The sequence below is a fragment of the Perognathus longimembris genome, chromosome 7 (assembly GCF_023159225.1).
Source record: "Perognathus longimembris pacificus isolate PPM17 chromosome 7, ASM2315922v1, whole genome shotgun sequence".
NCBI classification, from domain to species: Eukaryota; Metazoa; Chordata; class Mammalia; order Rodentia; family Heteromyidae; genus Perognathus; species Perognathus longimembris.
Genome location: NC_063167.1, coordinates 67,619,969 through 67,645,734, shown reverse-complemented (window position 1 = coordinate 67,645,734; position 25,766 = coordinate 67,619,969). Strand labels below are relative to the sequence as shown.

Genomic DNA, 25,766 nt, shown 5'->3' with positions numbered 1-25,766 from the left:
TTAGTCATAACTCTGGAGTTTGTTCAACATTGGTCAGGAATTTATTAATTAACAAACAAAATACAAGTGATTTCTGACCCAGATTCTGCACCTCTTCTTCACTTCTGGCCAATCAAATACCAGCCAACTAAGGTGAGGAGATGTTATTTGATGGCGGCCTTGTTCAGCATGGTCTGTTCTAGCTCTTCTGACTACTGCTATTGTTGTTACCGGGCTGTGAATGAGGCTGGCAAGGTTTAAAGGGTCCTTCAGAAAGCCTGAGAGTTCAGAATCAATCCCTGAGATTTCCGGCCAGTTGCCATAGTGATCCTACTCTAGCACCATACTTAATTTATGAACTAAATAAAAGACATCTTTCGTTGCACATGTTTGGTTTGAGCCATTTCCCTTGTAGTCAGCAGGCATGGGAGGAGCTTCATGGTTGCCTACTTTGTTGGGGAACAGAAAGGAAAAGTTGAGTTCAGGTCTACTGCCTATCTGATGTTTCTTCAAGAAAAGCTACAAACTCTCTCCTACAGGTTTCCTTGGGAATAAACACCAAGGTTGTTTTGAGGGTCTGGAATCAGATGCTTAGCTCATCAGTACACTAAACAGAACATATGGGACACAGGTTTACATCCACCTCTCACCAAATTTTGATGATACAAATGCAACTGGACATCTTCTCAAACTTATTATGTTAAAGCTGTCAGGGACCTTGCTTTTCATTTGCCTGTATGTGAAGACACAAGCCACAGCTACCTTGCAACTCCTTACAACTGGCCTTACAACTCCTGGCTATCATGAATAGGGCTGGATTTCACTATTGTATCTTGCTTGCATTGCACCCATGGGCTTCTTCATTTAAGCCAGTTTGATAATTTTACACTTCTGTTTATGTGGGATGGTCTTACCTTAACTTATTTTTGCTTTTCATTATATTCTAGCATCTAGTATGTTCCTTATTTGTGGAATAAATGAATAGGATGAATGATTTATGGAGAGGAAAACAGGCTCAGAAAAGTTCAAGCTGACCAAGATCATACCTTAAAGCAATGGACAATGGTCTTTGTAAAAACAGACACCATAATTGTGTCCAGGAGGGAACAGTCTCTGCAAACCTGGTAAAAGTGTTACTTTGTTCACATTCTTCCTCCTCCATAGTTACCAAAGTGACTAGATGACTAAGGCCAAGGATGCTACAGGAACCACAATTTGCTTTTCCTAGGGCTCCTGCCATGGTTCCAGTACCAAAGCATTACAGAGAAAATGTGAGACCACCCAGCCTGAGCTTGTACCCCAGCTTCTCCCAGGCTTTGGACTCTGTATTTCTCTAAGACATCTTTCTGTGGTGTCCTTATGTTTCCCTCCCCCTTTCTGTGAAGAGTTCTTCTGCTATAGTTTCATATATAGAGGTAATAGAAATCGATTTCATGGTTATGTTTACTGACTCTTCATTGCCTAAGATGTTTTTACAGTATTGAAGTGTTGGCATCTATTATTTAAAGAAAAACAAAAAGACATTTCTGAGTAGTAGTAGTAGTAGTGTGTGTGTGTGTGTTTACCTTGTAACAAAGCCTTATGAACAGGTGCAAACAGTAAATCCTCTTTTGCAACCAAGAACTCATTGCTGAGTATGAGATTTTGGTACTTGTGAGAAGGAATATGATTTCTACAATAGTAATGTGGAGGGTTGTTAGCTCACATAGGTTGGGCTCTGAGAATAAAGTTGATGTAAAAGCTTAAAAAAAGACAGATCTGCATTACGTTAAACAGAAGCACTGTGTCTGATGTTGATTCTGTTCAGCAAATACTTCGGGATTTTGGCAGCTTAGAGCTCTCTCTTGTGCCTCTGGCAAGTCACATGACACAGCCCTATTTTTAAAAGGGGGCCCCGAAGAACAGGCTCTGTGGAACACAGGATTCAGGACAGTAGAATCAAGGAGAGAACTTACCAAAGGCGTGGGGATCACAGAAGAAGCATGGTTGGTCTGGGGGCTTCTAGTGAGGCCTTTACCGGTAACCACTCAAGGGAAAAAGGAAACACAACACTAGGCACTACACCCTTACCTAAGGGCAACACCAAGGCTAAGGCTTGTGGGCTTGTTCTCTCCTACCCTGACCCTTTCAAGTTTTTTTTTTTTTTTTGTTGTTGTTAGCCATAGGACTTGAACTCAGGGCCTGGGCACTGTTCCTGAGCTTTTTCCCTCAAGGGTAGCACTCTACCACTTTGAACCACAGCTCTACTTCCAGTTTTCTAGTGGTTTACTAGAGATAAGAGTCTTAGCCAAACTTTCCAGCCTCTTCAAACTGCAATATTCAGATTTCAGCCTCCTGAGGAGCTGGGATTACAAACGTGTCACCAGCACCCAGCTCAAAAAGATATTTCGATGCCTACCCAGGAGGCCCAGAAGCTTCTGCCTTTAACATGAGCCTTGGACCCAGTTCTTCCAGGTGATCAAAATGCCTCAATCAAGGAGGAAGGCTGCCTCCCAACCTCACATGTTAGGGAATCAGTTGGCCCTGCAGATACATATATCTTGCAGGGTGGTTTTTCTCCGGGATTTCCAGAGAATATCTGTTCCAGTCTCCATTTACAAAAGCCATAGTAGAGCCAGGCACCATGCGCTCCTGACTCTAATCTCGCTACTTGGGAGGCTGAGATCTGAGGATCATTGTTCAGAACTAGCCCAAGCAAAAAAGTTTACAACATTCTTGGATCAAGTGGTAGAGTGCTAGCCTTGAGGAAAAACCTAAGGGACAGTCCCTAGGCCCTTAGTTCAAGCCCCAGTACAGAACACAAAAAATGGCATAGGGTTCCTTCTGTCACCTCTCACCAAGAGGTTGACTTTATCTTCCCTAGCACATGGATTGGCAGCTTTGGTCTCTAAGTGACAGAGCCGTAAGAGAAGGGTCACATTCATTCATTTGAAATCTGCTCCAAGCCCCTTCTCTCTGATTCCCCGCCATTCCACCACCCACTGTGGCACTTACCCCGTCTATTCCTTTGAGTTCTCCTTCTTTTGGACAAATGACTGATGATAGAGATGATTCCCAAACCGGTGATCAGTATGCAAATGATAAGAATGGACATCCTAGAGGGTAATACAGAAAACTGCATGATCCTTGAAAGGAAAACACCCTGGATTCTCTGCTTTGGCTCTCTCTTTCTGAAATCAACACCCCACCACTCTCAACCCAGTTGCAACTTGGAAACTGACTTTCTCTAGTCTAAAGTAACCACATTGCTTTGACCTGGTGACCATCTATCTGACTGAGCTGGGCCAATCAAAGTCCTGAGATATTTATCTAAGACTAGAAGCGATAAAAATGATTCATTCATTCATTCAGTGCTAGTCCTGGAGCTTTTGAACTCAGAGCCTGGCACTGTCCCTGAGCTTTTTTTTTTCCTCTCAAAGCTAGCACTCTACCACTTGAGCCACAGCTCCACTTATGGCAATTTTGGCTAGTTTATTGGAGACAAGAATCTCAGACTTTATTGCCCATGTTGGTTTCAAACTGCACTCCTGACATCTCAGCCTCCTGAGTAGCTAGTATTGCAGGTGTGAGCCCCTGGCACCTGGCAGGAAAAATAAGTCTTTAACTGACCAGTCTTAAATGGGGGAAATGAAAACTATAAATAGATAAATAGTGACAAAAAGAAAATAAATCAAAAGGGCAGTATGTGAGAAAAGGAAGGGAATGGGAATATGGCCTAGTGGCAAGAGTGCTTGCCTCATATACATGAAGCCCTGGGTTCAATTCCCCAGCACCACATATACAGAATACTGCCAGAAGTGGCGCTGTGGCTCAAGAGGTAGAGTGCTAGCCTTGAGCAAAAAGAAGCCAGGGACAGTGCTCAGGCCCTGAGTCCAAGCCCCAGGACTGGCCAAAAAAAAAAAAAGAAGAAGAAGAAGCAGCTTAGGGACCATAATAAATAAATTAATTAATTTTTTTAAAAAAAAAGAGTGCTTGCCTCATATACATGAAGCCCTGGGTTCGATTCCTCAGCACCACATATAGAGAGAGAAAAGGAGGCTAACTGAGGGGTCAATCTGTGGATGAAGATGGAGTCAAGAGATTCTTCTGACATCTGGGCCCCTGCATTTCAGACAGTGCTGGTTCCTTAGGATAAATGTCTTTTTCACACACGTGCGCGCGCGAGCGCGCGTGTGTGTGTGCCGGTCCTGGGACTTAAATTCAGGTCCTGAGCACTGGGCTTAAGGCTTGGACACTACCATTTGAGCCTTAGTGCCATGTCCAACTTAAGTTCTGAGCAGTTTATGGGATATAAAAGTCTCACAGGGGGCTGGGAATGTGGCTTAGTGGTAGCGTGCTTGCCTAGCATGCACAAAACCCTGAGTTCAATTCCTCAGCACCACATAAACAGAAAAGGCCAGAAGTGGTGCTGTGGCTCAAGTGGCAGAGTGCAATGCTTGCGCAAAAAGAAGCCAGGGACAGTGCTCAGGCTCTGAGTTCAAGCCCCACGACTGGCAAAAAAAAAAAAAAATGGGGGGGGGGGAAGTCTCACAAACTTTTTTGTCCTGGCTGGTTTTGAATGGCTAACCTTAGATGTCCACCTCCTGAGTAGCTTGGATTATAGGTGTGAGCCACCTGCACCAGGCTCCTTCCCTCTTTAATTAAAGTAGCTAGAAACTACTTTTTCTGCTTTCAAATCAGAATCTCCTTTTGAGAGAAATATATTTAAGTGGGCAAACACCATGCAGCCAGAAATAATGGGTACAAGTCAACCATCTACTGGATTATGGCCCATCCTACCCCACCACTGCCCTCCCAAACAGAACTGTTTCCTAACTCACCTGGAGCGATCTGCCTTATGGACAACTTTGGAAGTCCTGCAACTTCTGTTCTTTTGGCCTGATAGGTCTAAATCAGAAAGGATTTGTTTAGAGTTAAGACTCATCAGGGGCCCTCTGCCTTTTCCTTTCAGCTGCCTCTCTGCCTGTCATTCTGTCTCCAGAAAGTGAGTACATTGTAGATTTCTGACTAAGACGGAAGCATTCAACTGTTATATAAATATACCCTGCACAGTGAACATGGATAAGGAAACCTATAGGAGCTAAAATTCAGCCTGGTGTCAATTTGCCACAGTGCCACTGAACTCCACACACATGGAAGAAGGGAAATAGCCTGATTCACACAAAGGTCCACAGGTTATAGTCCCAGGCTGAGGGCTACTCCCCTAGGAAGGAATGCCTCCTGCATTCCTGTAGATGGCCAGTTTCATGCTTACGAAAGAACCAATATGTGATCAGTTGCCACATCCTGCTTCTGATAGCCACTAATCCAAAGGGAGAAGTCTCAACCTGGCCACCCATAGTGCCTCCACTGATATTACCTGGGAGAGGTCTGTTTTACCAAAAGCATAGATGGAGCACTTTTAGAGGGAACTTCTCTCTTCCAAAGCCTAAAACTCAAGAGTGGTTCTTATGAAATCTCATCCCTGCAGATCTAGAACCATGGAGAAGTGACTGAGGCTACAAAAACATAAAAAAAGCCAGCCTGGTCAGGAAAGTCCCTAAGACTCTTTATCTCTAATAAACTACTTAGAAAAATCCAGAAGAGGCCCTATTGCTCAAGTGGTAGTGCACTAGCCTAGAGCACAGAGAGGCTTAGGGACAGCACCAAGATCCCAAGTTCAAGTCCCAGGACTGGCAAACAACAAAAACTAAAACAAAACAAAACTTAAGTGCCCAGAAGCTTCCAACTTAAATATTTTTTAATAATTTACATGCTCTTAACTAGCTCTTTCTGCTCAATGCTGGCACTCTACCACTAGAGTCACATCTCTACTTCTTCTTTTTACTGGTTAATTGAAATAAGAGTCTCTCAGATTTGTCTGCCTCGGTTGGCTTTGAATCTTGATTCTCAGATCTCAGCCTCCTGAGTAGCAAGGATTATAGGCATGGGCCACCAGCTCCTGGCTAAGCATCCACTTTTCCTTATAAGGAACAGAGTTCTCTAGGAGGCGACTAGGAGGGTAGGGTTAGGACTGGAGCCTGCAGGATGACAGCTGCCTAAGCTAATGAATTGTGACTTCCAACCAGAGCAAACTGGGAGAACTCCCAAATACCCACATGCTCCTTCTGCTGAATGTTGGAAAGCGTGTGTGTGTGTGTGTGTGTGTGTGTGTGTGTGTGTGTGTGTGAGAGAGAGAGAGAGAGAGAGAGAGAGAGAGAGAGGGCTTGAACTCAGGGCCTATGTGCTCTTTCCCTTAACTTTTTGTTCAAGGCAATTACTCTAACACTTGAGCTACAGCTTCACTTCTGGCTTTTGGGTGGTTAATTGGAAATAAGAGTCTCATGGACTTGCCTGCTCAGGTTGGCTATGAACTGTAATCATCAGATCTCTGCCTCCTGAGTAGTTAGGATTACAGGTGTGAACCAGTGGCACCTAGATTTGCCAACCTTTTATACCAGAAAGCCTTTGTGTCTCCTAATGGAAGTCAGCTCATGGAAGGGCACTACTAGTAGCTGGTTTCTGGTTTTCTCTTGTAGCTTCTCGTTTCCATTTCTATGAGTGATCTTTTTTCTTGCTAGTCAGAGCACAATGCCAAATGAAATTGAGGAGACCCATGCCCAGTCCAACCGCCCCCCCCACGCCCCCCACTCACTCCCTGTACTAGAGCCTCTTATTATCACATTAGGCCACCTGGGAGCTGATTCCGAAAACTTCTCACAGATCCTGGTACCCATTGGCACCCCATTGCTTCGAGTATGGGTGTGTGCGTGTGTGTCTGTGTGCACGCGTGCACGCGCACGTATACACACCAGTACTGGGGCTTCACACTCTTACTTAGCTTTTTATTTTGTTTTTGCCAGTCCTGGGGCTTGGACTCAGGGCCTGAGCACTGTCCTTGGCTTCTTATCACTGAAGGATTGCACTCTGCCACTTGAGCCACAGCACCATTTTTCTGTTTATGTGGTGATGAGGAGTCCAACCCAGGGCTTCGTGCATGCTAAGCAAGCACTCTACCACTAAGCCACATTCCCAGCCCCCTTACTTAGCTTTTTTGCAATTTCCCTCCACTCATGCTTCTGTTTCTGTTTTGCTTGAAAGTCACAATTGACTGGCTCAGACAACTGTCATCCTGTGGGCTCCAGTCCCAAACCCACCCTACTATTTGCCTCCTAGGGAAGACTCTGTTCCTTACAAGGAAAAGTGGGTGCTTAGCCAGGAGCTGATGGCTCACGCCTATAATCCTTGCTACTCAGGAGGCTGAGATCTGAGAACCGAAGCTCAAAGCCAACCCAGGCAGACAAATCTAAGAGACTCTTTTTTTTTGGCCAGTCCTGGGGCTTGGACTCAGGGCTTGAGCACTGTCCCTGGCTTCTTTTTGCTCAAGGCTAGCACTCTGCCACTTGAGCCACAGCGCCACTTCTGGCCATTTTCTGTATATGTGGTGCTGGGGAATTGAACCCAGGGCCTCATCTATACGAGGCAAGCACTCTTGCCACTAGGCCATATCCCCAGCCCCTAAGAGACTCTTATCTTCAGCTAGTCAGCAAAAAGATAGAAGTGGAGGTGTGACGCTAGTGGTAGAGCACCAACCTTGAGCAGAAAAGCTAATGAAGAACTGGAGACCCAGTTTTAAAGCCCTAGTACCACCACCACAAACAGAAAAACAAAGTGAGCGTTGGTCAGCTTGACAACAACATCATAATCCATGTAAATTATTAAAATATTTAAGTTGAAAGTGTCTAGACATTTGGGTTTTGTTCCTGTTTTTTGCCGTCTCAGTCATTTCTCCAAGGTTCTAGACTTGCAGGGCTGAGGTTTCTTAAGAACCTGAAAGCCTTACCTTACCACTCATACAAAAATGTCATGCTTGTGAAATCCCACTGGCCTCTCCCAACACCTTGGTCAGACTGAGTTGGAGATCACTGGCTTCAGTGAGTTATTACTACATCAACAAGCACCTACCACTGTGGGAACAGCCCCACTCCACACACAAAAAGACTCCTGAGAACCTCTTTACCTTTCCCAGACCAGAAGTCCTTGGCCAGGCCCTGTGTGTTGTCATTCACAATCAACTCAGTAAAATCCATGTCATCCCTAGCAAAATCTCTCTGGATGCCACACCAGTACCAGCCCGTGTCCTCCTTGGTCAAGCAGGACACAGTGACAATGAGTTGGTTTCCTGTGTCCCTCAGGGCCACACGTTTGGTGTTGTTGGGGGTGAAGGCGATGATGGTGCAGTAGTCCCGGAAATAACCCCTACACCAGTATTTAGTGTGGTCCTTGTACTGGGCATCGTAATTACAGACAGCTGAAGCTGCATCCATCACAAAGCTTTCTTTGATCTTCTCATCCATAACCATGCCATCTGTGAATCACAAACAGACAAACATATACACATGGTTATTTCAATATATATATACATATATAAATACACACACACACACACACACACACACACACACACACACACACACACATATATATATACTCTCAACTTCCTTATGGATAATTATTGAAGAACCAGAGACTGAGTTTTGGCTATTTGGAGTTGATACATGTTAGGGGCTCAACTGTATTCCTCTAAAATTCTTAACCTCTCCCGTACCTCCACCCATACCTCAGAATATGATTGCATTTGGATATAAGGCCTTTAGCAAAATAAGTTAAAATTAAATAATCTTAATTAGATATGCTGGGTGTTGTTATTAAAAAGAGAGAGACCAGGGGCTGGGGATATAGCCTAGTGGCAAGAGTGCCTGCCTCGGATACACGAGGCCCTAGGTTTGATTCCCCAGCACCACATATACAGAAAACGGCCAGAAGCGGCGCTGTGGCTCAAGTGGCAGAGTGCTGGCCTTGAGCGGGAAGAAGCCAGGGACAGTGCTCAGGCCCTGAGTCCAAGGCCCAGGACTGGCCAAAAAAAAAAAAAAAAGAGAGAGACCAACAAACAATGAGGACAGAAGGATGACCTTGTGAAGATACGGCAAGGAAACTACAAGCCAAGGAGAGAGGCCTCAGAATGAAAACAACTCTGCAGAAACCTGGATCTTAGACTTTGTGGTGGTTGTTCTTGTCAACTTGATTGGATTGATTAGTAAAGTACACTTCTAGGTTTGCTTGTGAAGTATTTCCAGAGAGGATCAATTAAAGGAGGAAGACTCAACCCATCTTGAATGTGGAGATAGCATCCCATATGGTGGAGGCCCCTGATGAAATTAAAGGGATGATGGAAAATACCTCCAAGGGCAGGCCCACCCTGTCTGTTCTGGGCTGCCGTAAGGTGAGCAGCTCTGCCCCACCAGGCCCTTTTGCTATGATATTCTGCCTCATTATGACCCCCAAACAAAGAAGCCAGTCAGTGATGAACTCTGAAACTATAAGCAAGATAGATCCTTCTTCTCTAAAGTTATGTCAGGCATTACATCACAGCAATAACATGCTAACTAACACAGGTTTCTAGCTTCTATAACTGTCAGTAAATGAATTTTTATTGTTTAGGCTACCTGCATCATAGTGTGTTATTATAGTGTCCTTAGAAAAGTGATGCAGCAATCAAGAAGTATTGTCCCCCGGCCTAAGGATGTATGGATGTGGACACTGGGAGCTTTAAAGAGCCTTTGGCTTACCATCAGTAGATTTTCTGTTCCTAGCTCCCCATCCTACCTTGGTAGACTCAAAAAGAAAATGAATGTCTAGGAACTAAGAGCTTACTATTTCCTCTATACAAGAGCAATGTAGGCACTTTTATCACATCAGGATACTGCATAATGAGCAAGCTATGAATACACAGCTAGCTTGACTTTGGGCTGGGAAAGGGACCTAGGAGAAGAGATGAGGCAGCAGAGCACATCATGGATGGAGGGGATGTGGCTCCATCCTAGGAAGCAAGTTTATCTCCTGTTAGCATTCCCTCCACCTCGGGTCCTCAGTCCCTCGCACTACATTTCCTGGGGTACCTTGTAGCCCCTAGCTGCATCAGCAGAATGCCCTCCACCCAGACCTGATCTCCTCTCTGCCCCCTAGAACTATCCTGTGACAGGTGGGCATTCCCACTCTCGGCCCAGACCTAGATACCCATGCATAGTACCTCCCATCTCCAGCCCCGGAGTTACAAGGATCCCCCTGGATAGGGAAAAGCACCATATTGCTCCCTCTCCCATGGGGAATAAACTTCCTTCTCCTGTACATGACTGTCTCTGCATGGTCTCCTGGGCAGGTGCGTATTCCTCCCACGTATCATTCTGTTCTAATCGTGCATTCACAGGGCAGATCATGAGATCAGTTCCTAGGCACAGATGCTGACCCAGAGAGAGGTAAAGTAACTCTAATGGTGACAGCTGTGGAGTGATGGAGATGGGACAAGCACAGTACTCTGAGACCCATCTTTGGTTCTAGGCCTCAGCAGAAAGGGGAAAGTAGTGCCCTCCTATGTCTGTGCAAACCTGTGTGAGGGAAGAGCAGAGAGGAGAAACTGAGGGAGAAAATATAGAACCTTCTTTTTTTTTTTTTTTGGCCAGTCCTGGGCCTTGGACTCAGGGCCTGAGCACTGTCCCTGGCTTCTTCCTGCTCAAGGCTAGCACTCTGCCACTTGAGCCACAGCGCCGCTTCTGGCCGTTTTCTGTATATGTGGTGCTGGGGAATCAAACCTAGGGCCTCGTGTATCCGAGGCAGGCACTCTTGCCACTAGGCTATATCCCTAGCCCTAGAACCTTCTTTTTGACTAAGGATTTCAAGTTTCCCAATTGTTCTTATCTGAGATAAGAACAAAAGTTAAAAGGATCTATTTTCAATTCAGGAAATAGTAGCAAGGGTTGTTGTTTTTTCCTGTTGTTTTTGTTTTTTCTTTTTGTCTTGTTTGTTCATTTATCTGTTTTGGGGAGGGTAAGGGAGGCACCGAACTGGAGGGACAAAGGGTGAATAAGTGCAGCAGTGGCACGCACTAGACACTATGTTGACAATGAACTCTACAACTTGTGGTAGGGAACAGGAGAGAAACAGTGAGAGCAAGGAAAGGAGTGACACAAAAGTCCACAAAGAAACGTACGCTTTACCTGACTTGTGTAACTGTATCCCTTTATAATAACAATTTAATTTTAATTATAACATTGATTTGAAAAAAATTTTAAAGGACCTATTTTCACCTCCTTTTATTTTCCCATCCATTCTGCTTAGGGGGTACACATCAATAAGCAAAAACTCCAAGTAGGAGAGAAGAAAACTACCGGCTTGGTGGGAAGATCATGGCTTAGAACACCAAGACTTTCCTTCCCCACATCTTACCTGAAAGGAGAGCCAAAGAGAGCAGAATGAAGAGCCCCATGATGCGAACGAAGGGGACCTTCCACTGGAAAGATCGAAAGACCCTAGGAATCTCAGGAATCCTGCAACTGTTTTAGGGAAACATAGGTTTGAACTTAAGATGGTTTCATACTGTTGTAGGAGACCCATATAGAAGGACACAGCCATTATCCCGAGCATTATTGTTGTGTGTAACTGCACAAGGGTGCTTTTGAAAGGGGCGTCATTCATGGGCATAATCTTATTTATAGGACAACTGAGAAAATCTGAGCTTCCCAGACGAGCCCCAAAGAACAGGGGAGATCGCCTTCCTGAATAAATCCACATTGGCACATAGACTTTGTAGACACTAGTAGGGTATACACACATGTACCTCTGACACACATTCAGGTGTGTGATGGTGCTGTCTTACCAATGGCTCAGGTACCTTCTCCCTCCCCCATGCTTAGAGACCCAACTCCCACTTAGATGGGAAGAATCCCAGCAGAGAAATTCCTACTTAGTCTAACATCAATGTGGAAGCCACAGCAATATCTAGGAGTGTGGGCACTGGTGAAATATGCCAGCCGTTGCTTTGATATGTGCCTGGAATATAGACAATGTAAGTCTTTTTATTTTTGTTTTTTTGTCTTTTGTTTTGTCGGTCATTGCCGGGCTAGATTTACCTCCCCTGGGTCTGGGGATGCCAAGATTACTCTCTCTCTCTTAAGTGTGATCTCCTTTTCACCCTCTTCCCTGGGCGCCTGACCTACAGGTGCCCAGGGTGGAGTGACGGGGACACAGGTAAGCCTCAGTGCATGTGGCTGAACGAGACTCCTCAGGCCCTTCAAGAAAGACACTCACAGATGCATGGGAGTCTTGGAGAAGACCTCATGGGCGTTCTGTTTATTCAAATGAGGAGCCCCCCAGATATACCCCCGAGGGCGGGCACAAGAGAGGGATTGCAGATTGGTCACAGAGGGCTGTCCATCAAGTGATGTCCAGGGGACCTCCCTCGGGGGCAGAGGCCCAGCCCCCTAAGGATGGGTTTCTGAGGTGTCCTCCATTACACACGTGCTGCCCCAGGAGCAGAGCCTTCTCTTCCTGCCAAGGGCAGGAAGGGGAGGGGCAGGCCAAGGTCAGCTGTGGCCCCTTAAAGGCACAGCTGACCCCAACAGGTCATGGGTCTTGAACTCTGGGCCTGGGTGCTGTCTCTGAGCTCTTCAGCTCAATGCTAGTGCTTTGAGCCACAGCACCACACCACTTCCTGTTTTGCTAGTGGTTAATTGGAGATAAGAGTCTCAGGGACTTTCCTGGCCAGGTTATCTTTGAACAGTGATCCTCAGATCTCAGCCTCCTGAGTAGCTAGGATTATAGGCATGAACCACCAACGTCTTGCTCCACATAAGTTTTGTGTGTCAGAAGCCACAACTGTGTTCTCCATTTTTCCAGAAAGCATTCCTGGTTAGGGCTGAGACCAGTCAGGGAGGCTGGACCATGCTCTTGGTACATAGGTTAATGTCTCCTGGCTTCTGACAGACTGCGTGCTCACTAGCTTCAAAAGTTTGAATTCTGAAATCACCTTAAATTCTTTTTTTTTTTTTTTTTGCCAGTCCTGGGCCTTGGACTCAGGGCCTGAGCACTGTCCCTGGCTTCTTTTTGCTCAAGGCTAGTACTCTGCCACTTGAGCCACAGTGCCGCTTCTGGCCATTTTCTGTATATGTGGTGCTGGGGAATCGAACCCAGGGCCTCATGTATCCGAGGCAGGCACTCTTGCCACTAGGCCATATCCCCAGTCCCACCTTAAATTCTTGAATTTAAGCTGAGTGCTACTTATCAGAACCCAGAGCTCGCACTTCCCATATCCAGGGCGGATGTGGATGGTTTTCTAGATTGCATAATAATGTTCTCTTGAAAAACAGTAGTTGCTTTTTTAGTATATGTGCTTACTTCTGTAGCACATATTCTAAAACTGGATTCGTACAGAGAAAGGGGAGCCATCCCATAATTCACACCAATTCAGCAGATGGATCAACAGCAAGCTTACTTGCATCATGGTAGGTCTTTATCTACATTGTTGCATTTATTCTTTATCAAAATCTCTTCTAGCTGGGCACTGATGACTCAAACCCATAATCCTAGCTACTCAGAAGGCCAAGAACAGTGGATCAGAGTTTGAAGTCAGCCCAGGCTGAAAAGTCAGAGACTCTTCTTTCCAATTAAACACACAAAAGGCCAGAAGTGGAGCTGTGGCTCAAGTGGTAGAGTGCTAGCCTTGAGCACAAAAGGTCAGGGACAGCAGCCCTGACCCTGAGTTCAAGCCCCAAAGATTGGCACAAAAAATAAAAATTAAAATAAAAACCCTTTCCTAAAAGAGAACCTGTAGATGGGAATTTAGAGACAGGGTGAAAAATTGCAATACACAGAACTTACCTGGGTCCTAATGGAAGCAAACAATTCAGAACCATTCAACAGCAACTAGATAGTTGGTACTATGAAGAAATAATTATTCTTTTTGGAGGTGATAATAGTATTGTCATAGCTAACTCTCAAGATGGGTCTTGGTGTACCTGCCCATGTATATCTAAATCAAGGCTATCCTGTGTGACCAATGAAATATGGCAGAAATGATGGTGTGTGCCTTTAGAGGGATCAGAAAAAGTGTGCAACTTTACCCAAGCTTCTTATAGTATTTCTTCTTGGGAAAGTAGGCTAGCATTTTGTGAGAGCTCTCAAGCAGGTGATGGAGAGGTCCACAAGGAAAAGAACCAAGTTGCTACACATGGAAGAGCCACCTTGGAGGTGAACCCTTGGCCCCAATCAGGCCTTTAGGTGACTGCAGCTCTCGTAAGCTTTTAAGAGACCCTGGGCATGAACCACCCTAATAAGACATATTCTAAGTTCCCAGCCCATGGAAAACATAAGAAAAGCTTGTTGTCTTAAGCTTCAGAGGTTGGGATGATTCTTTACACAGCACTGAATAATCAGTACAGTGTGGCCCTATTTAAAAAACAAAAAACAAACAAAACAAAACAACAAAAACAGTGCTATATCTGGGCATGGTGGTATGCATCTATAATCCCAGAATGTAGGAGGCAGAGGAAGGACAATAGAGTCTGATGCCAACCTGAGGTACATAGGGAGACCCTATCTCAAGAAAATAAGCAAAAAAATAAAAGAAATTTTTGTCTTAGTCAATACTGGATGCAAAACACTCAATATTGCTTAGGGAAGGAATCATAAAACCAAAGAAAGGGCCAGCAGAAAGAAAAAAGGATTGTGCACAGATAGACATCAGCAAAACATCCAACACATGGAAAAGTAACAAAGTAAATTAGGAGCCAGGCACCAGTGGCTCACGCCTGTAATTCAAGATATTCAGGAGACTGAAATCTGAGGATCTCAGTTCAAAACTAGCCCAGACAGACAGACTGAGAGAGAGATACTTCTCTCCAATAAACCAATAAAAAGCTGAAGTGGATGGGCTGGGAATATGGCCTAGTGGTAAGAGTACTTGCCTCGCAAACATGAAGCCCTGGGTTAGATTCCTCAGCACCACATATACAGAAAAAGCCAGAAGTGGCACTGTGGCTCAAGTGGCAGAGTGCTAGCCTTGAACAAAAAGAAGCCAGGGACAGTGCTCAGGCCCTGAGTCCAAGCCCCAGGACTGGCAAAAAAAAAAAAAAGCTGGAAGTGGAGGTGTGACGCAAGTGGCAGAGTGCCAGTCTCAAGCAAAAAAGCCGAGTGAGAGAAACCCCAGTCTTGAGTTCAAGCCCCAGTAACAACACAAAAAAGAAGGAAACAAAAAATTCATTTAAATGGAGAGCATTAGGTACCCTGGCTTTCTACATGGACAAATTATGACCCAGCACATGTCAACAGCCAACATTTAAAATGTAATCAATCAGAAAACATCAAACTAAGCCCTTATTAGGGGCTTACCAGTTTAAACTTGTTAGAATTTTAGTATGCATAGACGATTTGTTTTGTTTATGAATGCGGCTTGCTCTTTTGTCCAGGCTGGTATCAAACCCACAATGCTTGAATCGAGTTGAGTTGAGTTAAGAGTTTTGGAGTTGAGTTGAGCTGAACTGAGCTGAGCAGAGATGAGTTGGAGAGTAGCTGGAAGTACAGGCCAGGACCACCACATCCGACTTCCAAGTCTTAATCTTTTTTTTCTTTTTAACCAGTCCTGGGGCTTGAATTCAAGGCCTGAGCACTGTCCCTGGCTTCTTTTTGCTCAAGGCTAGCACTCTGCCAACTTGAGCCACAGCACCACTTCTGCCTTTTTCTATGTATGTGGTGCTGAGGAATCAAACCTAGGGCTTCATGTGTATGAGGCAAGCACTCTTGCCACTAGGCCATATTCCCAGCCCTCAAGTCTATCTTTATAACACATCTGTATAACTTTTCTTACTAGTGTGCCTGCATGTGAGCCAGCCAAATGCAGGGCCAGAGGCTGACCCACTTGCTACAACAAGCACAGAATAGTTTCTGCTTGTTTTCCAGACATTATGAAGAGTTAAAGTAAACCCCATTTTCAGGCAGCCCCTGTTTTGTTGTCTGTTTAAACTATGAGTAATCCAGGCCACCAATTATCCCGGCTAGCAGGACAAGCTTATTAGGGCCCAGCTGGCCAGGAAACTCCCTGCTTAACTCTAACCACCCCGGAATACCTCAAGCCCTGAGCCAATTAGATTTGTACCCGTATCCTAATCTTGCTTGAACACCTAATTGCTGTAACTTTGGGTTTTTGCCTTTATAAGCTCTGTGAAATTTCAGCTCAGGGCCTTCCTCCTAACCTCTGCTGTGTTGGTGGGTAGGACGAGGCCTGAGTTGCAGCTCGCCTGAAAAAAGCCTTGCTTTTGCATTTCGGAACATCTGGCTCTCGGTGGTCTTCTTGGTGGTCTTCTCGCAACTTGGGCATAACAATTACAGATTTTCACACAACTTAGTAAAAAATAATAATAAGGCAATCACTTCAGTTAGCATCCACCTTTGTCCCAGCTTCCTTATATGGAGGAGGAGAAAGCCCTCCTCAGATTTGTCTGGGTGGTCTTTTTCAGAGTAAAAGCCACAATTAGCCTTTTCTACTTGCTGAAAGGAAGCTGGGGCCATGGAACAGGGAACTCCTGCCACTGTAATCTGCAAACCTGAAACCAAGGTAAGGCTCTTCCTTCTAGCCAAACTTCTAACCAATGGCTTTTGGTTCATCTTTTTTGAGTTCACTGAAAGTATTTCTCTTGAGCTTGCAGGAAAAGTCCATTTCACAAAAACAAAACAAAAAATGCAATTCTCTGAAATCCATCAATCCTCTAATCAGTGGGGGGAGGGGGTGAGTGGGAAACCAGGACAAGAGAGAAAAAAATGTAAATCAGTACATAAGCTTCCTATGGGTTGGCTCTTCCAGTAATATTGATGGGCCCAGGGCAGGTCTTGACTTGAGGGAAGTGGTCACTTAAAATTAAATTTCCAAAAAATAAGTCAGGAGCTGAGAGGTACTGTAGCAACTGAGTAAGATTGTAAATTAAGAGGTAAGGTGTACTGATTACCAGGAAACTGAGAGCTCCACAGCACTTCCTCTTCCTATTCCCAAACAGGGCACAAGTCATGAAACCTTCAAACAAATCCAGGGCCTCTTTCTGGAGCTGTGGGTCAACTACCAGTAAAAATGAAGTAAAGGAGAAACACTTTGGATTCTTGATTCTTCCTGGGAGAAGAAATAAAGACCCTTCGCTTCCATAAAATGTTAACAACGGTAAACGTGGTCATCTGGATGTGGCCTAAGATTATGCTTAGAATGTACTTCTCAGGAATGGTGAAGACTTCATTTCATTTCATATACTTTTCTTTGTGTAATAGGAATATCCACTTTGCTACATGGGCTTGGAAGTGAGAATCCATGAACAGATGCAAGTATGGATAGGCCAAAAGAGAGGCACCTTGAGTGTCTGGAGCCACAGTCAATACTTGAACGATGTGACACTCGACACTTCTCAGTATTCTGATTAGTGATCAGTAATAGTAGCTAAGGAAAGACATAGGATCAGTTTGGGTTCCCAACAACCAATGAATGGATCAAGGAAGGATGGTATTTATACATAATGGAGTAAAGAATAAAGATTACAAAATAGAGAATGAACTTGTCTTGTTTGCAAGAAAATGGATGCATGGAGCTTGTTATCAATTGTGTTGGGTGACATGAGGCAAGCTCACAAAGAGAATTATGTTTTAACTCATATATGCAATTTAGACCTAAAACAAAACTAACAGGATATGATTGTAAAAGAGGAACTGTAAGGAAGATAACCAGGGAGGAAGAATGGAAAGGAGACAATGATAGGGGTAAATTTCTTTTTTTCTTGTCTGGGGGCTTGAACTTGGTGCTTAGATGCTGTCCCTGAGCTTCTTCTGCTCATGGCTAGCACTCTACCACTTGAGCCACACCATCTCATTTCTTTGTTTGTTTGTTTTGGTTTTATTTTTGGCCAGTCCTGGGGCTCAGGATTCAGGGCTTTAGCACTGTCCCTGTCTTCTTTTTGCTCAAAGCTAGCCCTCTACTTCTTGAGCCACAGAGCCACTTCCAGGTTTTTCTGTTTATGTGGTGCTGAGGAATCGAACCCAGGGCTTCATGCAACCTAGGCAAGCACTTTACCACTAAGCCACATTCCCAGCCACCCCATCACTTTTCTGAGTAGTTTACTAAAGATAAGAATCTCACAACCTTAACTGCCCTGGCTGGCTTAGAACCTTGATCCTCAAAGTTCAGCCTCCTGAGTAGCAAGGATTACAGGGTTGAGCCTGGCTTAGGGGTAGATATTACCAAAATACACTATGTAAATGTGTGTATGTCTGTGTAAAAAATAGGATAATGAGGGCTGGGGATATGGCCTAGTGGCAAGAGAGCTTGCCTCGTATACATGAGGCCCTGGGTTCGATTCCCCAGCACCACATATACAGAAAACGGCCAGAAGTGGCGCTGTGGCTCAAGTGGCAGAGTGCTAGCCTTGAATAAAAGGAAGCCAGGGACAGTGCTCAGGCCCTGAGTCCAAGGCCCAGGACTGGCCAAAAAAAATAGGATAATGAACCCCACTAAAAATGTTTGAAGCGAGGTGTTAAGAGTACTAGGCCAGGCGCTGGTGGCTCAAGCCTATAATCCTAGCTACTTAGGAGGCTGAGATCTGAGGAACGCAGTTCAAAGCCAGCCCAGGCAGGAAAGTCTGTAAGACTCTTATCTCCAATTAACCTCCAGAAAACTAGAAGTGGTTCTTTGGCTCAAGTGGTAGAGCACAAGTGCACAGGGACAGTGCGTAGTAGGCCCAGAGTTCAAGCCCCACGACTGACAAAAAAGGAAAAAAATAAAGAGCACTAAAAGCTGAATGCTTCTATTACTGAAAATTAATTATTGCTGAGATATGAGAATTATGGTTTGAAGCCAGTCAAGACAGACAAACTCAAAAGACTCTTCTCTTCATTAGCCAGCAAAAAGCCAAAAGTGGAGGTGTGGCTCAAGTATTAGAGTGCCAGCTTTGAGAGGAAAAAGCTGAGCAAGAACATGAGGCCCTGAGTTAAAACCCTAGTACTAACATCAAAAATATTTATTTATTTATTTATTTTTGGCCAGTCCTGGGCTTGGACTCAGGGCCTGAGCACTGTCCCTGGCTTCTTTTTGCTCAAGGCTAGCACTCTGCCACTTGAGTCACAGCTCCACTTTTGGCCATTTTCTGTATATGTGGTGCTGGGGAATCGAACCCAGGGCTTCATGTATATGAGGCAAGCGCTCTTGCCACTAGGCTATATCCCCAGCCCCGTAACATCAAAAATAAAAACAAAAAGAGTAACATACCTGGAGTGAATTTGATCACAATACATTATATGTACATATGTAACTACCACAGTGAAACCTCATACAATTAATGTATGCTAATTTATACTGCAATAAAAACAGTAGCTAAGGCAAAAGTCTCAAGCTCACACACCAGTTTGTACCCTTTTGTGTGTTCATTGTCCAGAAGGTGGGGGTTGCAGTTTGGACTCTGAAGTCACAAGCCCCTACTTCTTGTCTAAGAATAAGTGGCCAAAACTTTGGATAGTCCCATAACACGGAGTGAAACCTAAATCTACTACTTGCTAGTCACGTGAACTGTAGACAGGATACTTAATTTCTCTATGCGTCTGCAAAAGGGAGACAAAAAATATTTATAGGCTGAGTGCTGAATGCTCACACTTGTAATCCTACCTGCTCAGGAGGGTGAGATCTAAGGATCACAATACAAAGCCAGCCTGGATAGGAAAGTCTATTTATTTCCAATTAACCAGCAAAAAGTTGAGGCATGGCTCAAAGAGTCAAACACTTCACATGTTGTCAGGACCAAAGGGAACAGTATATGCAAAAAGCTCAGTGAAAAATAAGTGCCCAACAAATAATAACTATCTGTTGTCTCTTTCTGCTATATACCCACTATTCTCTTAGAATGAGTCCCCTCCTCCCAAAAACTGATTAGGACTGGTTCTGTAGCAACAGGAATTAATGGTTCACAGAGCAGACAAATACTTTCTCATCATGAATCCAGGAGTGAGGAATAGGGATTCTGGGATAAGGGGAAGGAAGACAAGTACACCATCTGGCTTTGGGTAGCAAGTAGGCCAAATGTCAAGGGCATCCAGCTGGGTTTTCAAGGCCCAAGTGACAAGCAAAGAGCTGCTTTTATCTTTTTATTAACTCAGACACAGGTGACTTGCATCTAGGCCCTCCCCCCTTTAAACCACTCCCACCTTCTCCCAGGACTCTTCTGAGAGTGGATTCTCTGCTGAAATCAAGTCACTGTCACATACACTTCCAGCCCAACTTGAGCCATTTCAACAACAAAACCTTTAAGATTCCATGGCTTCTTCTTCTGTTTGGGGAAAAAGGAACACAATCAACAATACCAGAACACATTGTCCCAGTTCAGGCCTCTAGAAAATCAATTAGAGAAGAGCAAGAGAGCAAAGCCAGGCCGGTAATCCTAACTACTCAGGAGTTTGAAATCTGAGGATTGTGGTTCGAAGCCAGCCAGGCAAGAAAGTCCATGAGACTCTTATCTCCAATTAATGACCCAAAAAGCTAAAAGTAGAGCTGTGGCTCAAGCAGTAGAATACTAGCCTTGAGCAAAAACAAAACAAAACAAAAAATCCAAAAACAAAAAACCCTCAGGGACAGTGCCCAGTCAGAGTTAAAAGATTAAAAGGTATAATTGTAAGCAACTTGCCAAAAGCTCCCCTCCCAGGCAGGCAATAGGAACCAAGGTCTGCTAGGCCCCCCAGTATTTATTGACACTGAAGCTGAAGGCCAAGGAGACAGAAAAGTCATTAACTATTCATGAGTGACTACTCAGAAATCTGCTCCATGCTTAAGTCTAAGCATTCAGAGGGCTGGCAATTTCTACAGGCTTTAAGGATTAAAAAATAGGTCTCCTTGAACTTCTTGATTTTGCAAGCGTAGACAATAGGGTTCATCATGGAGTTGGCATGGGATAGCAGGATGCCCAGGTATATCACAAACTCTGGCACTTGAACTTCAAAATAGAGAATACAGTTGATGATAGACAAAGGCAACCAGCACAAAGCAAACAAGAAGAGAACCAGAAACAGGGACTTGGCTGTCTTGAATTCTCGCCCATAAAATGACCCTGGCTCTTTGCAGCCAGACAGGTTCTGACTGAGTTTGTTCCGAATGATATAGAAGATGTCCAGATAGATGGCACACATAGCAATCAGGGGAATGAAGATCCAGGTGACGAAGCTGAAGAACACCATATAGTCCATGCTCATGACGGAGGGGAAAGTGCATTGAATGGTGGTGATATTTTGGAGGTCACTTGAGATCCTTTTCATATGCCAACCAAACATAGGGGTCAATCCCACCAGGAAAGATACCAGCCAACAAATGCCCAGGGCGAGCCATATTCTTCTTTGAGTGGTGACCCTTCTGTATCTGTTTGAATGGAAAAGAGTCAAGTGAGTTCATAGCAGGAAATACTAAATCCAGGAGGTGATGCAGGTGAAAGGGTGGAAGAGCATGATAAAGCAAACTCTCCAAACTTCTGCTCAGAAAGGAGAGCATCAAGAGTCCACAGTGACTGTCAGAATGCTACTAGATATGTAAATGAGATGAGCAGATAAAGATGAGAGAAAAATCCAGAAATGTTTCTGGAAGGTGCAGAATGGATCCTGAATGTGTTGCCAAGAATTAGATGCTTATGTGTTCCCCACTAGGACTTCATTTCCAGTTCAAGATTTCTTCCATTCCTGGGTTGATGGATTTAACGAACTCTCTTAGGATCATTCACAGGGGGAGACACGGTCTCCTAAAGCATGATTGCCTGTTCTACTCTGCCTTGCTTTCTTTGCCTCTGATGTGAGTCTCAGGAAATACACCCACATCAGTACTTGAGCCTTCCCTCTTCGTCCAATGGACATCTATACATGGCACCTGAGTTAAGGAATCAGTAAGGTTGGGAAGAGCCCTTAAATGACTTTCCCAGGGAAAGCCACCATTTCTCCTTACAGGACCCTTCTTGTCAACAGCCAACACAGACTGCAAAAGTAGGGAAAGAATTAGAGAGGAGTAGCTTACTCAGAAAACTTTATTTCAATAAAAATATTTTATTGGTCATCAGCTGGAGATATTTTGATGATGACATTTTACTAATGACAATGAAAAAATAATGCAAATAGCTAGGGGCTGGTGGCAAACGCCTGTAATTCTAGCCACCCAGGAGGCTGAGATCTGAGGATCGTGATTCAAAGACAGCTGAGGAAGGAAAGTCTGTGAGACTTTTATCTCCAATTAACCATTTCAAAAAGCTGGAAATGGAGCTGTGGCTCAAGTGATAGAGTACTAACCTTGAACAAAAAAGCTCAGGAATAGTGTGCATACACACACACACAGTGCAAATATTAGCAATTATAGCAACTATTTATTGTATTGCAGGAATGTTTCTAAGAACTTTGCATGTGTTAACTCATTGAGTCTTGTAAGGAAAGTGTAAATATTATGGCCAGGCAAAGTAAGTAACTCGTACAAGCTACAAGTGATGAAGCTTCTTTGTAGCTTCTTCACCATGCTCTTTTCCCAAGAGAAGTATGAGCGCAGTATCTATCATTTAGGATACTAAGGGAGTTCATTTCTCTCATCATAAAAAGAAAGTAAACACTAAGAATCCTATTCTTCCCAGATACAGATGGTTCACACCTGTTATCCTAGCTATTCAGGAAACTGATAAGCATCCTCATCCCTGTCAGAAAAATGACAAGCAAGCCCAGGCAAAAAAGTCCATGAGACTCTTATCAAATTAACCAGCAAAAAGCTAGAAGTAATGATGTGGCTGAAATAGCCTTAAGTAAAAGGCAAGAGAGAGCTCAAGGCCTTGAGTTCAAGTTCCAATACCAGAACAACAACAAAAAAGACAACTCTCCCCCCCCCCAAAAAATACAACCTAAAAAAGAACCTCTTTCTCAACACTGGGGCAAGCACAGACTAGGGAAGCAGAATTAAAATAATCTATATTTGCAAAGCAACACAATCATCTATCTACTTCTTATTCTTCTCTTCCTGCTCCTGCAATACAATCTCTTACCTAGTAGATTTCTATCATTTCTACCCTCTCGAAGGACTGCATATCCACCCATGGTCAGTTGGGGAAGGGTTCAGAGCACTCTTCTATTTCTCATTCCTGAGTCTCAGCTCATCATTCCTAAACTTCTCACAGACTGTAGGTGAAAAGGCATCCATCTCTCCCTCTCTTTGGACTTCAAGGGTCAATTCTGATTCATTTTCAATCTGAACTTTGTTACCCCTTTCCACGGCACCTCTGCCACCGCCCCACCCTAGCCCTCTTCAGGTAAGTTTACCTGATAGTGAGCTTGACCCGCAGGTAGCGGTCGATGGCAATGGCCAGCAAGGACATGATGGAGGCATGGGTAAAGACCAGCAGCGTGCAGGCCATGAGTAGGCAGCTGTAGAAGTACATCTCAACTCCTAGACTGACCACAATGGCCAAAGGTGTGACCATCAGCCCAACTGCAATGTCAGCCAGGGCTAGAGAGACGATGAAATAGAAGGTGGTGGTCTGCAGACTGGGGTTCAGCTTGACCACCCAAATGACAAGCACGTTGCCCACGGTGGCAAAGAAGCCGATGAATATCTCCATGGCAATGTAGGTCATTCTTGCCCACAATGGAGCAATGCTATTGGATATCATACTGTCTCAGAGCAGGGTCCCAGGTGACAGGTGCAGCCAGTAGGATTTGTTTGGGCCAGTGGACCTAGCTCTTGGCAGACATCTTCTCAGAGCAGCAGCAGAAACTCACAGCTGGCTCACCACGCCTTGTCTTCTCTGGTGATTTCTTAGAGACCCATCTCCTTAGAGAGCACCCACCCCAGGGTGCTCCCCTGCAGCTCATGTGGGCCACGCATTCCTAGCATGTAGGCTGCATCTGGAAATGTTGCTTCTCTTAGTTCCCCAGACAGATGCAGTCAAGGCCTTTGCCTCCCCCTGCCCCCAGAAGGCTTTTCGAGCTCCATCGAGATAAGTAGCCCTCTTTGGGATGTTTCAGGAAGTGAGATAGGCCAAGAGGAAGTAAAGAGCTAGGAACACTCAGCCAAAAGATGGACAGAGCAGAAAAAAGGGTGGCCTGAGTGTCCTGTGGAAAGCTCAAGATGAGATTAGGCATCACCATCATTCATTCAGGGACCAGCTGAGTGTGTAGGTTTGGGTGGAAGAGAAGCTTGAAACCTGGCTACAGAACATCTTTGTTTTCTGCTTGCTAAACACAGATTGCACGATAAGGAGAAGTAGAGGAACAAGAATTAGACTTTGGTAGTAGCCACCTACCCTTAGCTGGAACTCTACTTCTACTTAGAGCAGAATGGCACTGAGGAGACTCTGTGCAGCCCAGCTGGGACCCAGCCTTTATACCAAAGATTGTGGCAGGGTGCTAGTGGCTCATGCCTGTAATCCAAGCTACTCAGGAGGCTGAGATCTGAGGATCGAGGTTCGAAGCCAGCCTGGGCAGGAAAGTCCATGAGACTCATCTCCAATAAACTACTCAGAAAAAGGTAGAAGTGGTACTGTGGCTCAAGTCGTAGAACTCTAGACTTGAGCAAAAGAAGTTCAGGGACAGTGCCCTGAGTTCAAGCCTCAAAGACTGGCATACACACACACACACACACACACACACACACACACACACACACACACACACCACAAAGGTTCTTATTATGGGACAAGCAAATATTCCCTGCTCAAAAGAGAAAAATGATCAATTTTATAGGCATTCGCATACAGTGAGACCACAGGAGGACACTCTTAGGAGAGGAACAGAAAGGCACAATGCCTGTTTGTCTATCATACATGAGAATGAACTCCAGGAAATAAAAACAAGAGATTTTTCTTTTTTGCTGTTTTTGTTTTCTTTTCTTTCTGTCTTGTTTGTCTGTATTTCTTTGGGAAGGTAATGGGGAAGCACAGAAATGGAGGGACAAAGGGTAAACAAATGTAGCAATGATACTTATTGGGCACTATGTTGAAAAGGAACTATACAAGTTGTGGGTGGGATGTGAGGGGAAAACAGAGGGAGAGTGAGGGAAGGGGTGACATTGTCCAAAAGGAAATGTAATCTTTGCCTGACTTATATAACTGTAACTTATATAGCTGTTCTTAGCATTTTCAAATAAAATAATAACACTAATAAAAAGAGTAAAGGCACAGCACCTCTTGTGTTCATCTCATCTGCTTAGCTTCTATCATCAACTTCCCACACCCCCAGTACAGTCTCATGTTCTCTCCTCCTAGCAAGTGGCCATTGTCAGACCTCTCCAAGGATCAGCTGGACAACAGTATAAACAGATATACAGGAAGGAAAGATCATCTGTGCACACATCTGCCACTCTCCCTCCCCAGCCCCAAGCCTCCAGTCCTACTCCATTGGTCAGCAGCTTCTGAGATCCACCAACATTTGAATGCAATTGTATTGGGTTCAGAGGCTTCTTGGTGGCATCCACAGTGGTAACGGGCATATTAGAAAGTCATCAAAGAGAACCACCAGGACCTATGCCCACAAAGTGGACAGAAGGACTTACCTGATTTACCATAATATATATATATATATATATATATATATATGTATATATATATATATATATATGGCCCAAACCCAAATTTAGCCATAACAACAGTGTTGTTGCAGTATGATTCCACTTCTGGCTTTCTGTTGGTTAACTAGAGATAAGAGTCCCTTGGGTTTTCCTGTCCATGCTGGATTGGAACTGAGATCCCCAGATCTCAGCGTCTCAAGTAGCTAAGATTACAGGCATGAGGCACTGGCTCAGCAAGCAAACACTTTTTAATGGGGTAGTTAAGAGACACTTGAGCATGGGGCTTGTCTGTACTCTAAGTTTTTCAAGTCTGAGGAGTCTTATACTCATTGATCCTATACCTGTCACTTGCCCCTGAACCTCAGTAAGGGGCAATCCTCCTTGGTTG

General features: G+C 44.5%; 2 protein-coding genes and 1 non-coding gene across 5 annotated transcripts in view; 2 read left to right on the top strand and 1 right to left on the bottom strand.

Annotated features, from left to right (window-relative positions):
- Positions 1-16,918, top strand: part of C7H1orf162 (chromosome 7 C1orf162 homolog) — a 32,906-nt gene extending 15,988 nt beyond the window's left edge. The window contains exon 6 of the mRNA XM_048351755.1: positions 16,839-16,918. Within this exon, the coding sequence (XP_048207712.1) occupies positions 16,839-16,907 (69 nt within the window). The 3' untranslated portion in view covers positions 16,908-16,918. The remainder of the gene's footprint in view (positions 1-16,838) is intronic.
- On the bottom strand, positions 172-25,080 carry LOC125355403 (adenosine receptor A3-like). Of its 3 annotated transcripts, XM_048351751.1 has the most exons (7): positions 23,134-23,710; positions 11,242-11,348; positions 7,979-8,326; positions 4,800-4,866; positions 2,974-3,074; positions 1,935-2,005; positions 172-428 (listed from the first exon to the last, which is right to left on the bottom strand). In XM_048351751.1, exons 1-7 carry the CDS (start codon positions 23,481-23,483, stop codon positions 426-428), a joined length of 1,047 nt encoding a protein of 348 aa, XP_048207708.1. In that variant the 5' UTR covers positions 23,484-23,710; the 3' UTR covers positions 172-425. The 3 variants fall into 3 exon arrangements, with proteins under 3 accessions (XP_048207708.1, XP_048207710.1, XP_048207709.1); XM_048351753.1 differs by lacking the exons at positions 172-428; positions 1,935-2,005; positions 2,974-3,074; ... (2 more) ...; positions 11,242-11,348; positions 23,134-23,710 and adding exons at positions 20,468-21,214; positions 24,996-25,080; XM_048351752.1 differs by lacking the exons at positions 172-428; positions 1,935-2,005; positions 2,974-3,074; ... (1 more) ...; positions 7,979-8,326; positions 11,242-11,348 and adding an exon at positions 20,468-21,214.
- LOC125355824 lies at positions 1,524-1,647 on the top strand. The gene has a single exon (XR_007211752.1). It is a non-coding gene; the product is annotated as a small nucleolar RNA SNORA40 (small nucleolar RNA).
- Positions 25,081-25,766: the final 686 nt, after the last annotated feature.